General features: G+C 37.9%; 1 protein-coding gene across 4 annotated transcripts in view; it reads left to right on the forward strand.

Annotated features, from left to right (window-relative positions):
- Window positions 1-17,711, forward strand: part of DCLK1 (doublecortin like kinase 1) — a 208,796-nt gene that overhangs the window by 13,536 nt on the left and 177,549 nt on the right. For all 4 annotated transcript variants that reach the window (XM_072404171.1, XM_072404164.1, XM_072404197.1 and 1 more), the window contains exon 2: window positions 10,563-10,948. In XM_072404171.1, coding sequence (XP_072260272.1) covers window positions 10,573-10,948 — 376 coding nt within the window. In that variant the 5' untranslated portion in view covers window positions 10,563-10,572. The remainder of the gene's footprint in view (window positions 1-10,562; window positions 10,949-17,711) is intronic.

Consider the following 17,711-nt stretch of genomic DNA (forward strand, 5'->3'; position numbering starts at 1 on the left):
CTATTGTAAAAATAAATATATGTTGGCACTTTATTAAAAAAAAGATAATAACTGCCAATGCCCATGTAGTATATTGCTGATGCACTTAAAGCCTCAATCGGTGCAATGCTGATCTTCCAAAATGTGTTAGTTAATTCCAGTGCACACTGCATATATAGTCAAATCAAGATCAGGATGATTTGGTGACAGTTCCAACATAGAAAAGATGTTTTAAAGAACTTTTCCCAAAATTCAGCGTATAATCCTTATAATAATGATATATGTGTAATTCCCCTGTCCATTCCCTACATGTGTGGACAGGGTACAGAAGGTGCTTGTACAGTGTTCTCCCCAGAATCTTTTTAAGCTGGGTGGCATAGAGCTGTAGGTGGGTGGCATAGAGCTGTAGGTGGGTGCCCGGCCCTCTTCTGTGACCAACAGCCCACCAGCTGTTTTTGGGTGGTTACTGAAAAGTGTTGGGTAGTACTGCTAAAAGGAGCCGGGGAGAACACTGTTGTAACTTTTTCCCCTAAACTTTGTTTCTGTTACAAGGTGTGTATGTTATCTAATGATTACTATTTTAGATCTATCTAGAGATCAGTTTTAGTAAGTATGGTTTATATTCATTCAGTTCAAAAATGCCCTTTGATGCTTGGAACTAGGGATAGAGTCGCCAGAACCCAAATGGTCACCTGTGGAGTGACAAGCTTTGTTATTCACATAATAAACACAGCTAGAGGTCTGACAGTACAGAGGCTATTGATCACCACGTTGCTTGTCTTTTTTATTCACTGAAGTGCTAAAGACAGAACTAGGCTTAGCAAAGGGATCAATAATAACCAGGGTTCTAGCTGTGTCCATCATACAGTGCACTTATGTACTATATTAAACAAAGTGTATTAATGTAGTGTTAGTGTTCAGACTATGCATGCTAAATTATTTACATGTAAACAAGCAGTAAGTGCACTTTTCTTTTAAAACATTCACCTCTCTAGGTGCAGGCATTATGGAGAAACCTGTCTTTAGTTTCACTACAAAATTACAGAAATATATATTCTCCATTTCTTTCTAATATAGCAAAATCCTGGCAGGCTTACAAATAGATAAAGTGTTTCACACTGGTTTACTGCACAGATCTGGAAAAAATACACAATGCACACCAAGATTCATGTAAGAATATTCATGGTTCTTATAATAAGACAATATTTTCTTGTCCTGGGTTTCAGCTTTGGGTTCTCCCATTTACCCAGTCATTATCAAAAAACCTTTCCACTTAACATTAGAGAGAACTGAGCAGGCTAAATGAGGTCTACAATGGAGGAAAAAAAAAATGGGGAATTTTTTTTATTAATTTGCAAGTGAATAGTTTATCCAACTAGCCATTTACCAAATACCTAATTTCAGCTTTGGTTCATGACATAAATATATACATTTGTTAATGCGTCCATTATATTATCCACTTATGTCAACACAGTAGCAAGAAGGGTTAAGATTACTTTTGATCGTTTGATTCCCCTGTGAACAATTTTGCTGTGTTCATAGAACATTGGTATGTGGACATAGAGCTGACAAGAAGGATATTGTATTCTCTTCTGTTTACAGATAACTCCTCTGGAGAGATCTGTGCTGTCATTTCATCAAGAAATACATTTTCCAATAAACTTCTTATAATATGATGCTGCATGTGTAGAATAGTTTGTAGATAAAATAAATGAAATAAACAAGTAAGGAGTATTAGGAAGGGTTATGTTATTGGTGAGGTATGTGTCCAAAAAAATAATCCACATGAATATGTATAAGTTATAATACTACATGCAATACTACGTAATGTTTTTATTTACAGTAAATAGTATAATATTGATTCAAAATGTTATGTAATTTTTTCAAAGATCTGATACATATAGCAGCCATTCTTTATTACACATTATCTACAATCCAAATACAAGATTGGAACTAAACCCAGAGAATTCAATGAACTATATGAAAATCCAGGAAACTGTAGTGGATATAGTGCAAATCTAGAGATCCCCGGAGCAAAGAATTTCAATGGTTTGAATGTAGGAGCGTCTTATTCACCAAGATAAGAGTGGTGCTAGGTACATTTATATGCAGGCTCATGTGCTGGCCTATTCTTGGCTTTTACGTCCTGTCTTCCTGTCTATGAGCTAATGAAGCCATTAGGAAAACAGGTCATGGTTGTGATCACTTAACTATGAGCCAGATATAGAAAAACAATATTTATTACATCTAGATAATATTTCCTTTTCCATTTCAGACATATACCTTTGAAACAGTTTCAGCACATTAGGTCACATTAATTGAAATTACAATTGCAGTGGCTTCTCTGTCCACGTGGAGACGGAGGCACTAGGGTGGGTTTACATGAGCGTAAGGGCCATCATTATCCTGGATGAACTACTTGCACACAGATAGCAAGAAATGCTTCATGTTAATCCTGTGCAACATTATGGTAGTTTAAATTAAAAGTATGTACATTACTTTACATGTTTATATAATTTAAATGAGTTAGCATTCAATTAATTTGAGGACACGTTCATTGAGATATATGATTTTAGATTGGACTGGATGTTGATAGGGTAAATTTTGCAAAGTGGCATTTTAGCAAATGGATCTTCTCCATAAATCATTGCTCAATATGAAAAGTGCCTACATAGATAATAAAATGTATATGTGAGATGGAGTACCTGTAACCAGCCTCCTGAGGTGAGTGGGTAAATGAGTAAATCAGTCTTGTACTCCAAATAGAAAAGGATATTTTTGGTAACCAAGCTTTGTAGTTGCATGCACTGTGGTTGCATTTCATGTTGTTCTCGGAGCAGCTCAACTCACCCTGCTTCCCTATCCCAGCAGTGATTGAAATTCATCTTTCCAATTTTAATATAGTGCTTCCCAACAGGGGTTCTGTGAGATCCTATGGTACCTTTCGAGCTTACTTGTGGCTAATTGGGGCTAGATGATTCTCCCAGCTACACTGATTAGTAATGTTAAAAATACCAAGGTTTTTATTGTACTGTCATTTCAAGTTATTCATTTACAGAAAATTATTTTGTAGGGGCTTGGTAACAAAATCATCTGCACTGGGTGTAAAATATACTTCGTATGCCACATTCTTTTATTTAAAACATTCTTCAAGTTATTGAACATGCTAATATACCATGGGGCTGTAGGTAAAATACTATAAGCAGAGTACCCTGGAACCTAAAACTTATTTCAAGGGTTCCTCAGAGGTAAACAGGTGAAACGCTGCTCTAATAAAAAACACCGAATGCAATGCTCTGGGAAGGGGGAGATACATCTGAATAAAGCTCTTATTAAAAATTCTTAACTTTTTTTTTTTCAATTCACTCACCTCAGATGGCATCCTTTTTCCTATTATGTCAATAATGTTACTTTTTGTAGCATAAAACCAGACATACCATCTGGAACAAACAATAACGTAGAGGCTCTAAAAAAGCGTTATATAAAAGTCAAGTATCTTAACACTTTGTATATGATTATATTATATATTCGCCTGTACAAGCTAAATTTCAAATGCCCCCTCCCCCCCCCTACGCCCCTGCCCCTACTTATCTTTGCCACTTTTTTTATAACTCATAACAGTTATGCACCAAACCCGTAAATTGTCCATATGGTATTTTTTGTAACTAAATCTTATACATACTGATGCCCCTTAGGCAACACTGTGCAGAGTCTTGGCTCTGAATATGTGTTCAGAATTCCGTGTCTTCCAGACCAGAGAATCTTAGTTATATATTGACCATTTCCAACGTACAAACAGTGAAAGTGGAATATAGCAGCTTACAGACTAGACAATGATTGGTTAAAGGTAGAACAATATGCTATACATACAGGAATTAATAAAATACAAGAAATTTGTTCCTAAAGTGAATCTGGGATTTTTATGGACATTCATATATATTGGAATGTTAATACTTTATTTATATCTATTAAAACCAGCACAACAAAAATATATACAACATAATATTATACAGTAGAACTCCAGTTATCTGGAACTCAGATAACCGGCACCCGACCGGCAACCAGCTCTGTTTTCTTGATTTCTCCTGCAGCCCTAGCAGAGCTGTGCATGTGTTCTGCATCCAAGAACACCACAGCTTTACTAGGGCTGTGGGAGCAATCAGGAGAGCAGAGCTGTCAGGATAGCACTCTGCTGATTGCTCCACTCCGTGATTGGCTGATTGGCTGAGAAAAGAGAAACGCTTGAGCCATCATCAGGTTTTTCCTTTTCTGAGCCATTCAGCACTAGAGGTGGATAGGGACAAGTCTCCCCATTCAAGTCTAGTGCTAAATGGCTGAGAAACCTCAGTTTCAGAGCAACCTCAGTTAACCCGAAACTACACTTATCCAGATTCGGTAATTCCCCGTGGGTGCCAAACAACCAATGTTCTAATATATATATATATAATGTGGGAAACAAACAAAGCAAATCAGTCACACTAATATACTAATGCTATCTAGCATTTACCATGATCTCTTCCCCTCCTGTAGGCATTCATTCTTGGCTTGTACAGAAACCCATATTAATGGTCCAATAGTGGGGATCTGGAGGGAGCAGGCAAGCCTTGACACTCCACTGTAGTATCAGAACATGTTCCATGCAGAACAACCCAGCATTTGTGTTGTCTGCAGTAATAAAAAGGACAATACCTCTGTGTGCAATGACCACTTCGCACTTTTTCTGGAATTTCTTGTAGCCTGAATAGAGGACACACACATTTGCTGAGAATGTATTTTTTCTCAGTTTTGCATGTGGCCCACTTTCTTCTGTTCTGTTCACAGATGTAAGTGCCACGTTAAAATCCATTCTGATCCTGCTGGGTTGAACACCATACTACTAACTGTGCTTTAATCAATCCCTATATGTGTACTCAGATCTTGTGGAACTGTGTTGTGTAGTTGTGTCTGTTGTTGTAGTCATACAAGATCTTCTTCTAATGCCGGTGCATTGCAAACCCTCATGTCTGTATATCACTTGACACTGCACTAATTAGGATGCAATCAGAACTGGCAATTATACCTGTAATTAGATTTATAAGAGACAGCATTTATTTGCAAAAATAATTTGATGTAATATTTCATTTTGAAGCAAACCTGTACTGAAATAGGGAGTAATGCCATATGTATACAAAATTCTACTTTTTGTGGGTAGATTTAATTAATAATTCCGCTCAATTAAGCCAGATTTTTTGTGGTGTCCCAAGTGTATCTGCAGATCGGATATAGATTAAAAAATGATTGCATTTGATGACCACTCAGGTAAAGAAAATGATAAATTAACCAGCTCATAAAAGTGGTCAATGTGCAGCTTTAACAGATGTGCATAGCTTGTAAAGACAATGTCCATTCATTGCAAATAGTCAAAGAGGAATGGGCTATTGTGCCGCAGCAGATGGCCCACATGTCACATGAAGCTCGTGAGCATTGATGGGAGATTCCCATCCCAGTTCCAGCCTATAGTGATGGTCAGCGTTATTTAAAATGGTAAATATATGTGCTCTTCAGATGTGCAGATGTCCCCAGAACATCCACCTACCTATCAAAGCTTCTTCAAATCAACAGCCTACAAAATGTTTAAGCAACCAACCATTAAATGCAGGTTTTGCTATCTGTATTATTTGCTTCTTCATATATTCTTCCTGCACGGGGCAGTACCTACATTTTTATCATTTGCTCATCTAAAACTGATATGGAAGACAATTTAATTCAGTAATACATAATGTCAGAATGGGAAAGGGAAAAGCAGCAGAGTCAATTGTTCTGCCTTTGTTGTGTGCAAACAAAGAACGTGTTAATGGAAGAAGAGAGCAAATCTAAATAATAGCCAAGTGCCGGGTGGTGCACCTAGTTAAAAAGAGTTGGGGAGAACACTATATATATATATATATATATATATGCTACCATAATATTTGTATTTATTGTGTATATATATATATATATATTTGTTTTGTTTATATGTATATACACATAGTATAGTACATATGTGTATGTAGGTTTTTGCAGTGTAACTTCTTATTACAGTTCATACTTCTATTTCTAGAGATTTTCTTCTTTTGTGATCCATAGTACATATGGATGTTTCAGCAAGGAGCTAAGCAACAAATGTAGTATATATTTGGCCTAGCACTGTGATGTGGGTGTTGTATCTGGGGTATACAGTATGTACCAAGCAATAAATAGATGGTCTCTGATAGTGGATGCAATTTTTTATAAATCACCTTTCAGCTTTAACAAACACTATGGAGTCTATAAAACAAGGAATCTGACACGACCTGAAATATTCCTTGGTGGAGAATCAATGCCATTCAAAGACATGAACCTGGAAGATTCTCCACCAGGGAATGTTTTAGGAAATGTTCATTGCTTTATGAATAGACCCTTATAAACCAATACTGTATATCTAACAGCATTGTGTTTGGCAGTGAGTGAATGGAGTCTGATACCATTTATGTATTTTTTTTATTCCTTGTGGCCATCATATATTAAGCAGTGTTCCTTGGTGCATTTAAGCCACAATCACAACATTCAAAGGATGGTAAGGTGAGATTTGATTTTGTGGAAGTGAAATCCCCGGCCGCCAGAGATAGACGGAGACTTGGAAGATATGACAAGTCTCTGAGGATTATAAATAGATCTGAAATGTCAAAACAAAATCAGATGAGAACTGTAGCTATAAGTCAGTGTTACTGAGTAAAGTGTTCTGCTGTAGGATGTTCAGTTTTGGGATACTGAAGGGGGGATCAGTGCAATTTACAGAATTGGTTTTAGTGGAAATTATTTAACAAATGAAGCAGTTTAAACCAACACTTTGTAATTCATAGCAACCAATAGAAGATTTCATTTTCTTAAATCTGCCTGACAGCCGTGACACATTGCATTTCCATGGGTTATATTACCATTTTATTGGGTGGCTCCCTGAGGGTTTACCTTGTAAACATAGGTAAAGATTCTATGACATTGTTTAATGAATTTATTTATATAAAACCTTGCATTCCATAGGTCACTGAAATGTAATTAGGTCCTGCAGTCCATCTTACATTTTAATGTCCCTACCTAATTCCTGCATATATCCACAAACAATTTTTTTATCTGGTATATGGGTGGAATTAAAGCAATGGGAAGCCAAATGGCATACAGCATCCCAGCAGACACTATCTTGTCATTACTAGCTTGCATAACATTGCTTGTAACATGGAAGTCCAATTTGCAATGCAGTTTCGATGGGATTATGGTTGTTCCTATTCTGTGTTACCAGGAGCAGCAGGCAAGACATATGCTAGAACAATGTAAATCTTCAGACAGGGGGTCGGCTCAAATGGCAGACAAAAACATAATAAAAGCATAGGCACAGAGAAACAAAATCTAGATTACAGGCAGGTAATAAGAGCAAATTACAGAGCATTGATGAACATAAGTAACAGATAACAGGCAATATTTCAAGAGTTCCTGTGCTTTGCCTTCATGGTCCCACTTACCTTTCTGACCCGATAGAAAAATACTCCCCCCGCCGCTCTCTCCGCTCCCCCAATGACCTACTAATGACTTCCTCACTCATCACACACACAGATACAAGACTTTTCTAGAGCTGTCCCAACTCTATGGAATGGTCTTCCTCGTCCTATTCGGCTTGCCCCTACTTTCTGCTCATTTAAAAGAGCACTCAAAACCCATTTTTAAACTTGCCTACCCATCTTCTTTTGTCTTTTGAAACCATCACTACTTCCCACCACTACATATTCCCCCTCCTATTGTATGTAAATTCTCCCACCTACTAGATTGTAAGCTCTTCTGGGCAGGTTCCTCTCCTTCATCGCTGTCTGTATCTGTCTGTCATTTGCAACCCCTACTTCATGTACACCGCTGCGTAATATGTTGGCGCTATATAAATCCTGTTTATTATGAATAATAAAAGAGTCAGAAGGAACATAATCATCCAGGATATGAAAAAGACAAAGCTGTTCCAGGTCTTGCTTTAAAGTCCGCTAATAAGAACAGGTGTGCACAGCAAAGAACCGAGCTGCAGTGCTGAGTAACAATCAGGAGAAGATGGAATTTCTATCAAATTCTTTCTGGTTAGACATAATTAACCTTTGTGTGATACACTCTTCATCTTGCTATAGTCCAGGCAAGTGGCTTAATACTATAGTAAGTAACATACATATTTGGAAGATGCCTTGTGATTCTGTTCAGCCAGTCTTTTTATACAAATTTCATATCAAACAACATAGCCAAATTGGAACTCTTTGGAAATAGCAGCCCAGCTTGATCCAGGACAAAGCCTATCTGGTTAGCCTCCATGTATACGGCTGAGGTCAAACTTATGCCTAACCCTTCAATATGTAGGTTTCCTGTGTTAGACTGACAGCTGAATATAAAACATGCAAGCTCTTTGGGGCAGGGTCCTCTCCTCCTGTGTCACTGTCTGTATTCCTCTGTCATTTGCAACCCCTATTTATTGTACAGCGCTGCTAAAAATTTTGGCGCTATATAAACCTGTTTAATAATAATATTAATAATTGGTATATTTTATCTGCCTAGGGCTTTGGGTTTAACATCAAGTGCTGCATATATGTGCTCATATCATATAAGCATTTATGCCAGTTCATACTATACATCAAATTCTGTCCTACAAAACCAAAGCTGTGTGAAATTTGGTATACTGATAAACACATTTATATTCTCCTGAGTCCTCTATTAGGATCTGCCTGTTGTTGGTCCATCTTCCTTTTCTCTGCTTCTTCTAGTATCACTTCTTCTTCATGAATTATTCCTGCAGTCAGCTCTTACCCTGTGAATTATACATCCATTCTAAAGGAGAAATGGTGTGGGGGTGCTGACAAGGGAACACTTAAAGGTAGTAAAATAATCTAGTTCTTAAAGATCCGAGGAAAGTAACGTGTGTAGGCTCTGTTCATTCAAATTATTTGTAGATCTTCTAAAAAAAAAAATAAAAAAGAATGATTTGTAGATGGTCAGAGCACTGTGTATGCGTAACGATTGCTATTTAAAAAATGAAATAAGTATTTTTCACCTTTTTTCCTCCTTTGCTACATCTCATTGCCACTGATCTTTGCAGCCACTTATTGTGCACATCTGTGCATTCTAGCAATGACTGCATGGCATTTCTGATGAAGATAAAAGACGACCATACTTCTGTAATTCATTCTGAAATAGTCACTTGCAGTTCCTATTAAGTCCTAAGTCTGTGTGATAGAGTAACAGGAGCACATTTGGGAGACAAGAACAGATAATACCAAGATGACCAGGGCTTTTTTTAATGAAGGCTGCAGATATAAAAAGAAATGTAATTTATTTTAAATAAAATTGTAAAGTAAAGCTGTAGCCACCTATTAAAAATATACATATGTGCTCCAAAGCAGTAGGTCCCACGCCATCCCAGCTTCCTTTTTTATTCCATTGTGGACTAGATAATGGGCATGGCAATCTTCTTTCTTCTTTATATGTCACGCCAATTCACATTCAGTAAGATCAGGTGATATGTCTTCCTAAAAAAAAAAAAAAAATATAGTGCCAATCTCACTTTGCATGCCTAAGATTTTTTTTTTTACACTCCAGGAAAGCCCTTTATCTCAGGCATTGACCCCCCCCCGCTAATTCTACAAATATCTAATGGTCTTGTCAAATGTCCAAATGTCCATAAAGCACTCCCAACTCTTGCCTATGCCTATCTACCATAGATGCCCCAAAATAGTCATGACATTTATTATCATTAGTGAACCCAATCTGTACATCCCACTGTACATGCCACATCCCAAATGAACATAGAAAATACAATTTGTGGTAGACCACCAATTTAAAGCCAACAATACCAAAAACCTTTACTGGTATCATATAATAAAACTTACTTTATTAGATAACATAAAAATTTCTTAAATATAAAAAACATGATTAAAATTATTCATTGCAAACTAGATACTCCTATTGGGGTTTCCCTTATGGAGGTAATCCCAATTCTCTTTCTATGAATTTTGTGGATAATCTTATATAAATTAATATCTGCAAAATGCATAGAAAGAGAATTGGGCTTACCCCCATAGGGGAAATAAGTTTTTCTATTTTAATATTACCTTGATGTGTTGGTATTGCTTTCCATGTTGGAGCGTTCTGTAATGAGAGGCAACAATGAAGTTATGCTTTGCATTTTTTAATAACTTCATGTCACACTAAACAATACTTATCAGCCCTTTCACAGCACCATATATTTTTCTCTGAATTACTTATTTTTTTTTTTTTACTCTTGGCAGAAAAACAGAATTTATTTAGGAGATGTGTACAGCAGTTTCATTGTATTAGCAATACAATGAGAGTCGGATTCATTAATGATTCAGTGACAAATACATGTGAAGGCAGTGTTAGTCATAGTGTTTCTGGAAATAGTAACACTGGAAATGAGAAGGAAAGGTTGTTCATTGCAGCCCACGATAAGTCTTTTGTGTGAAACATTATGTGACAATCATTACTATTTATAAGCTGAAAGGAATTTCTATTTTTCTGCTGAAAAACCTGTTTTTTTTAATTCACAGAATCTCTGCAATGTCCCTGGGGAGAGACATGGAACTCGAACATTTTGATGAGCGTGACAAAGCGCAAAGGTACAGCAAAGGGTCCAGAGCAAATGGCTTGCCAAGCCCAACCCATAGCGCCCATTGTAGTTTTTACCGGACCCGTACTTTGCAAGCCCTGAGCTCAGAGAAGAAGGCCAAGAAAGTCCGATTCTACCGCAATGGTGACCGATATTTCAAAGGGATTGTCTACGCCATTTCTCCGGATCGCTTCCGGTCTTTTGAGGCTCTCCTAGCTGATCTGACCAGAACTCTTTCTGATAATGTGAATTTACCACAAGGAGTGAGAACAATCTATACTGTAGATGGAAACAGAAAGATCATCTCCATGGATCAGCTTGTTGAAGGTCAGTTTAGCCTTTTTATGCCCACAGGGGTATTTAACAGTTGGTGTCAATAAACTTACCCTATTTGCTCCCTTTTGTACCAATAAAAGAGTTTTATCTAACAAGTGATCAATAAAAAAAAATCCCGTCAGTAATCTTGTAAGCTGATAACTTTTTGTGTTCTCTGCCCTCTCTATTAACTGTGGGACAGGAACTGTGGAGGGATTTGAAGGCAAAGCACAGGAGCTTGAATTTGATTCTAAGGTGAAATGGAAGCCAAGGAAGGGAACAACAAAGAGATGCAGCAGAAGAGGAGCGGTGGGAAGGTTGGATGAGTCTGGCTGCAGCATTCATAATAGATTTTAGCGGAGAGAGTCGGGTTAGTGGAATACCAGAGATGAGGAGGTTACAGTAGTCCAGACGAGAGATGATAAGAGCGTGTACAAGGAGTTTGGTGATTTTGGAGATGTTGTGTAGATGAAAATGACAGGAGCCGGAAATGTTCTGAATATGGCGGGTAAATGAGAGGGCAGAATCAAAGGTGACACCAAGACAACGTGCCTGAGGGAGGGCCGAATAACAGTGTTATTAAAAGGAATATGTCAGGAGGGGGATTTGGAATTTGAGGGGGGAATGATGATGAGTTCTGTTTTATCCTGGTTGAGTTTCAGGAATCGGTCAGACATCCATGACGAGATGGCTGACAGGCAGCATGAGACCTTATCCAGGACTGAAAGAGACAAGTCAGGGGTGGACAGATAGATTTGAGTGTCATCAGCATACAGATAGTACTGTAAGCCAAAGGAGGATATGAGACTGCCGAGAGAGGAGGTGTACAGAGAGAAGAGGACTGGTCCAAGGAAACTTGAAAGGAGCAGTCAGACAGATAGGAAGCAAACCAAGAGAGAGCAGTGTCACTAATACCAATGGAGCGCATGATTTGTATTAGAAGGGGGTGATCAACAGTGTCAAAAGCAGAGGAAAGATCAAGGAGAAGGAGGAGAGAAAAGTTGCCTTGAGACTTAGCTCTGATGAGGTCATTGGCCACTTTAGTAAGTTTTACTGCAGAAACAAAAGTGTTGTCATCCTGTTACAGGAAATAGAATAAATTAACTGACACACTGACAGGATCTACAAGTAATTAAACTACGGTACAGGAAGGTCCAAGAAACACAAAAACGGCTGTGTTAATGTTTCTAACAACCTGCTTTATATGTGTCATTTTTATTATTTGCTCATAGCCAAATTTTAAGTAAATCTTTCCTAAAGCCTAAACCAGCCCTGCACATTTTTGTTTTTTCCTACTTTAAAGGAAAATTGTTTAGCCAAAATATAGAGGCTGACTTTTTCTTCTAAAATGCCTGTCTGCTAGTTTTATAATTTGCATATATTTATAATTTGCATAGTTTTATAATTTGCATACTTGTTTGGGGTAAGTGATGTAAAACATTTTGAAGCCGTTAGACCAGGCATGTCCAAAGTCCGGCCAATTGTGGCCCATGTTCAGATTTCCACCAGCCCACAGCTTCTGTCATAAAATCAATAATATTTGGCCCGCCAGCACAGTTGACCACAGTGTAAAATACACGCATACAAAAAAGCTATTTTATATTTCATTAGAGTTAATCAACTACCTTGCAATTATCGGCCCGCTATTGGGTGGGCATAATTGGCAGGACAGGAGTCCCGATGTGTGCACAGGGAATCCCCTACATCATTATAGTGGGCATGTGCTGTGCAGAACGCGCACGGACCATGCCCACTCTGATTCCAAGAACGTGCTGTGCACGGAGCCCGCACTGACACTTACCTTGTGCACAGGGAATCCCTCACGTCACCCTGGTGGATGTGTGCTGTGTGAACCCACGCAGATCACGCCCACACTAACTCTGAGTACGTGCTGAATGGTCGGCCCCCACACATTTTCACCTCACCAAATCTGGGCCTCTTTGCAAAAAGTTTGGACACTCCACTTTTCCTGTACTGGCTATTTGTTTTTTTTGGATACATTGCACAGTATATGCACCATGTTGTGTAGAGCCTGGCTTTTGACATGGCACCACCAGGGACAATGTAACTCCTGCGCACGCACAGCCACATCATCGGTGGCTGTCCGATGGCCGAAGAGAATCACCATGGACCACGGTGGATTTGGAGGTGAAGGTGGTAGCTTCAGAAGAGCGGTGACAGAAGATCAGTGATCTTCATCCTGGTTCATGTCATTGCAGCCTGCAAAAAAGTTAGAAGCATTTGTGCCAGCTTTCACCCCTACAATTGCCTGCTGCCGACAATGTGCAGCAAAGCAGAAGTGATCCGTGTTTCATTTCCATTCATTTGCTAAATTAGACCAGTGAAATGTGGCTTGCAGTGCTTAGTTTTGTTTAAATAGCTGGAAAATATTTGAGTTTTCCTCCATGGCTATTACATTTATATAAAATGTTAGGAATGAATAAATGATATTTTTAAAGTACATTAAAAGCCAAAACTTTTATTTTTATGAAGTAGGGAAGGGTTGTTCTTCTACTATCTGTGTCACATTTGGTAAATGCCACCTGTCCTGTAGGAACAACAGAAGGTGGGAGAAAATCTTATTATGTACAGAATATCCCCTCTTAGATAGTTGTTCTTAGATAGTAAATTAATATCTCCTTGTAACTGCAATAAACTGAGATCTCAAACAATATTATCACCTTTCAAATCCTATTATGTGGACTACAAAACATAGAGCCTCTTGATAATAGAGAAGAATATAGAGGATATTGTTTGTAGACCTGACCTTGGCTGTCAATGCTGGTCTACCATGGAAGCAACACAGTGACTTTTGCGTTGTCACCCTAGTCAGAAAGTATGTTACTGGCAGGATCCCCTGGTGAAAATAAAAGCACAAAAAGCCTGATAAAAGAAAACTAATACAACCGTCATATCTGGAGGAATTGTAAGCTGCAATATGGTACATTCCACAAATAGGATAATATCTACCCCTCTATACTGGTGAAGATTGTCAGGGATCCGAACTCCAAAATGTAACAGTTGTCACTTTAGCAGGAGGTTGGAAGAAAGCTGCCAAAGGGTTAACCTGTTCTGGCGACAACTGTTTAGGAGGGGAAAATTCCTAACTATGGAATTATTTTCTTTGGATTACTATTGCATCTCCAGGACAGGAAATGATAGAAAATATTTGCAAAGAGTTTCAGAGAGCAAAATTAAACTGTCCATTTCACCCTTCCCCAATCTATACCAAACTGAAAAGGACGTTTTGGCTGTTCACACACTCAAAGCTGGGTGGATAATTCTACCCATGGAACCTACATCAATTCTGTGAACCCACATTAGTGTGCCAAGTTCTGAAATTTTGTTATCCGCTTCAGCAGTAGAGGTTAGGACTCACCACCCACCTGGGAGGTAAGTACTATATTACGTACCTCTATATAGCTCTTCTTTTGTTGAGGGCGTTTGTATTCTTTTTAATTGCATTCTTTTAAATCAATTCTTACATGTTGTTGGCTCATTAAAATAGTTCAAATGTTCTTGGGTCAATAATTTTAATATGTTCTATATCAGCCATTATAACCAGGATTCACTGGAAACCTAGGGTTCCTCTAGAAGTGGCCGACTGTGCCCTCAATTTATGGTGCCTGCAAAGTTCCAGGTATAACACAACTTAGCAGAACCACAAGCATAACAATAATTTTTGCTGCCCTTTGTAAGGTGCACAATGGCCATAATGGTAGGGGGCCTTTTCCCAATTACCCTAATTTAATGATTTTAGCAAAAGTTTCCCAAGACCTAAATATAATAATAATATAATAATCTTAAAAGTTCCTCTGGAATAAACAGTTTGGGAAAGGCTAGTCTATATGTTTTTAGATCTAACATAATATTGTGGTCTAATAAGTAAGTAGGACACTTTGCTAAACTGGATCCATTTATTCCTCAATGATCTGTCATTCAGGATGTAAATTTCTTATAGCCGTGTCCACTTTATTGGTTTACTTTATTGGTAATCGGAGTCACTTATACACCAGAGGGTATTGATAATTCATTAGGCAAAGTTTACAGTTACACTGGGTTCCTTCAGATTTTGGACTCGGTGTACTGACCTACTTTACAGCAGTGAGTTTGATTACAGAGAAGGAGGCCCGATATAGGATGGAGATAATAATGAAATCAGTAATCTGAAATGTATACGTGGAATCAGGTGGTCTCTTTGGCATCCTATAATATATTCGGACTCCAAACATATTTCTTGGTTCTGTTGGATGCCAGTAATATTAATAAAATTATTATAGTACTAAGTGTTACACTACACTTTCAGATGTACCTACTACTTCAGTTACATTGTTCTGTTATAAGAAATGTATTTAAAACAAGATCCCAGTAAAAAGTAATCTCGACTCAGATTCAGGGGTATGGCAGGAATTCTTGTGTTCTGCAGATGATTATATTTCATATAGTATTACATCAATACAGAGCTGGTTGTACAGCCTGATTATTGTGTGTTCAATAAACCATGCAATATAACAATGACCTTTTTCCCAGCATCTAAATGCAGAGTTAAAATACTTATGATTTAAATTCCCATTTATTCCAATGGACTGGTTTAGACGAGAGCCTTTTTTTCGAGCTGTAATGTGTATGAAAATACATTTCAAAACGCAGCATTTGCAAAGTGTTAAAATGCCCACAAATGCTTGAAATCCCCTTTAAATGCTCCAAATCCCTCATTGAACTGAATGTGGGTTTTTAACTGTTTTTATAAGTTTGTGTGAGTTTCTGGGGGTATATATGGGCATGTTGTGGGCATTTATGGGAGTTTTTTACTATTTTATATGTTCTCGGTCACATACCTTAGTTTTAAACACTTAAAAACTGATACAAAAGCTGCATGGGCAATATTAGCAACTAAAAGGAACATCAGTTTAGACTTAGCTTTATGAAGCAATTTATATACTATACTATGTAACGTATGAAGAGCTTTATAATAAACCTGAGTATCACGGCACTCATAACCCCAAATATATGAGCCACAATACTAGGTTTTTCATTGTGGGTGACATGTTGGAAAGGCCTCTCAATAATTACAAATAATAATTTATATTTCAGCTGGGGATCTCCTTTAGAAAGCCGGCTTCATGCCTCAGATGAATTAATAGGCTAAGCACATCTGTTGGAAGGACTTTAGGGGCAGCAGTAAACATGGCTGTTAACATACTCCGCAGTAAATCTGTCTAAAACTGGCCATAAATTTCATTTTACAAGCAAACAGCTTTGTTCTGTGTAATACACGGTGATTATAAGGCAAGTGAGTCGGGGATTTACTTGCTGGGGAGATAAAGTGCACCTGTCATGGGTGAATTATGTAGGCTGCCATTGCTGAACTGTTCTATTCCATGACATAGGGAGAAGGAATAGGTTTGTGACGTAATATTGAAATGAGACATTGCCATCAGCCAGCATTTTCAGCAATAGCAGCTTACATGTACTTTCATTTTATTCTGCTGCTTCTCTTTTCACAGTTCATGCACAAGGTTGAGGGGGTACGGGAGTAAACCTGTATATATTAAACTGCAGCAGAAAAAAAACAGATTTCAAGGCTTTAAAAAACTTAGGTCTCAAGACTGAATGGTCAGAAATATAAACTGGTAGGCAGGTATACCATCAGGGATAACCTTGTATTATTATCACACAGTATTTATATAGCGCCATCATATTACGCAGCGCTGTACAAAGCCCATAGTCATGTCACTAGCTGACCCTCTAAAGGGTTCATAATCCAATGTCTCTACCATAGTCATATGTCTTTAATACAATCTAAGGTCAATTTTGGGGGAAGCCAATTAATTTAAGTGCATGTTTTTGGAATATGGGAGGAAACCCCACACAAACACAGGGAGAACCTGCAAACTCCATGCAGATATTGTCTGAGATTCGAAACCTGGGACCTAGCGTTGCAAAGGCCAGAGTGCCACCGTGCTGCCTTGTATCTGCATATTTAGCTGCTTGCCTGAAGTTCAGAGGTAAAATGGACTCAACAAAAAATAGTAATCTGCCCAATACATTTTTTTTGTAATTGTGCTATATTAATGTATCAAATTTTGCTGCTTGTTTTGATTGCATTCGCTGACATTCACTATAATTTCTGTAGCTTACCATTATATAACCTTTGTGACAATGTAGAATTCTAGAATTACTGCTATCCTTGGCATATAGCAAGCTGGGGAGGGTGTGAGGAGGGTGCTTGGAATAGTTGTTATCATTTATTTATTCAAATAGAAAAAAGACCAACAACTAGCTCTTACACTTGGGTATTATCCATATCCTAGATGGATATATTGCAGAACAATTAGATAACTCATATAAATGACATTCACTGTGCTTTCAGTTGTTTCCACAGTGCACAGACTAGAACAAACATTTTTAAGGCTCATTACTGGAAGAAGAATGGTCCCACAACGATTGTCTGTTAAAGAAAAAAAATCATATTTCATTAAAAAATAATGCAGGCAAACGATGATATGTAAATGTAATTTCTTGCACTGCACAGACACTTTTCAGTGTGAAACATTTGTTCAGTGAGATCCAACCCTAGAAATGCAAAAAGAGAAATAAATGCTGACACTCTCACTTTTGGTGGGGGATTGGGACTTGGAGTGTCTCAGCAGATAGATTTATGTAATTGGTAAACTTAAAGTAGATGTAAAGTCAAAAAGTCAATGTCTTTCGGTCCATTGGTCGCCAACCTTTCCGACCTCACGGACCACTAAATTTACTGATCTCGGACTGC

This window comes from Pyxicephalus adspersus, chromosome 1, assembly GCF_032062135.1.
Source record: "Pyxicephalus adspersus chromosome 1, UCB_Pads_2.0, whole genome shotgun sequence".
Taxonomy (NCBI): Eukaryota; Metazoa; Chordata; class Amphibia; order Anura; family Pyxicephalidae; genus Pyxicephalus; species Pyxicephalus adspersus.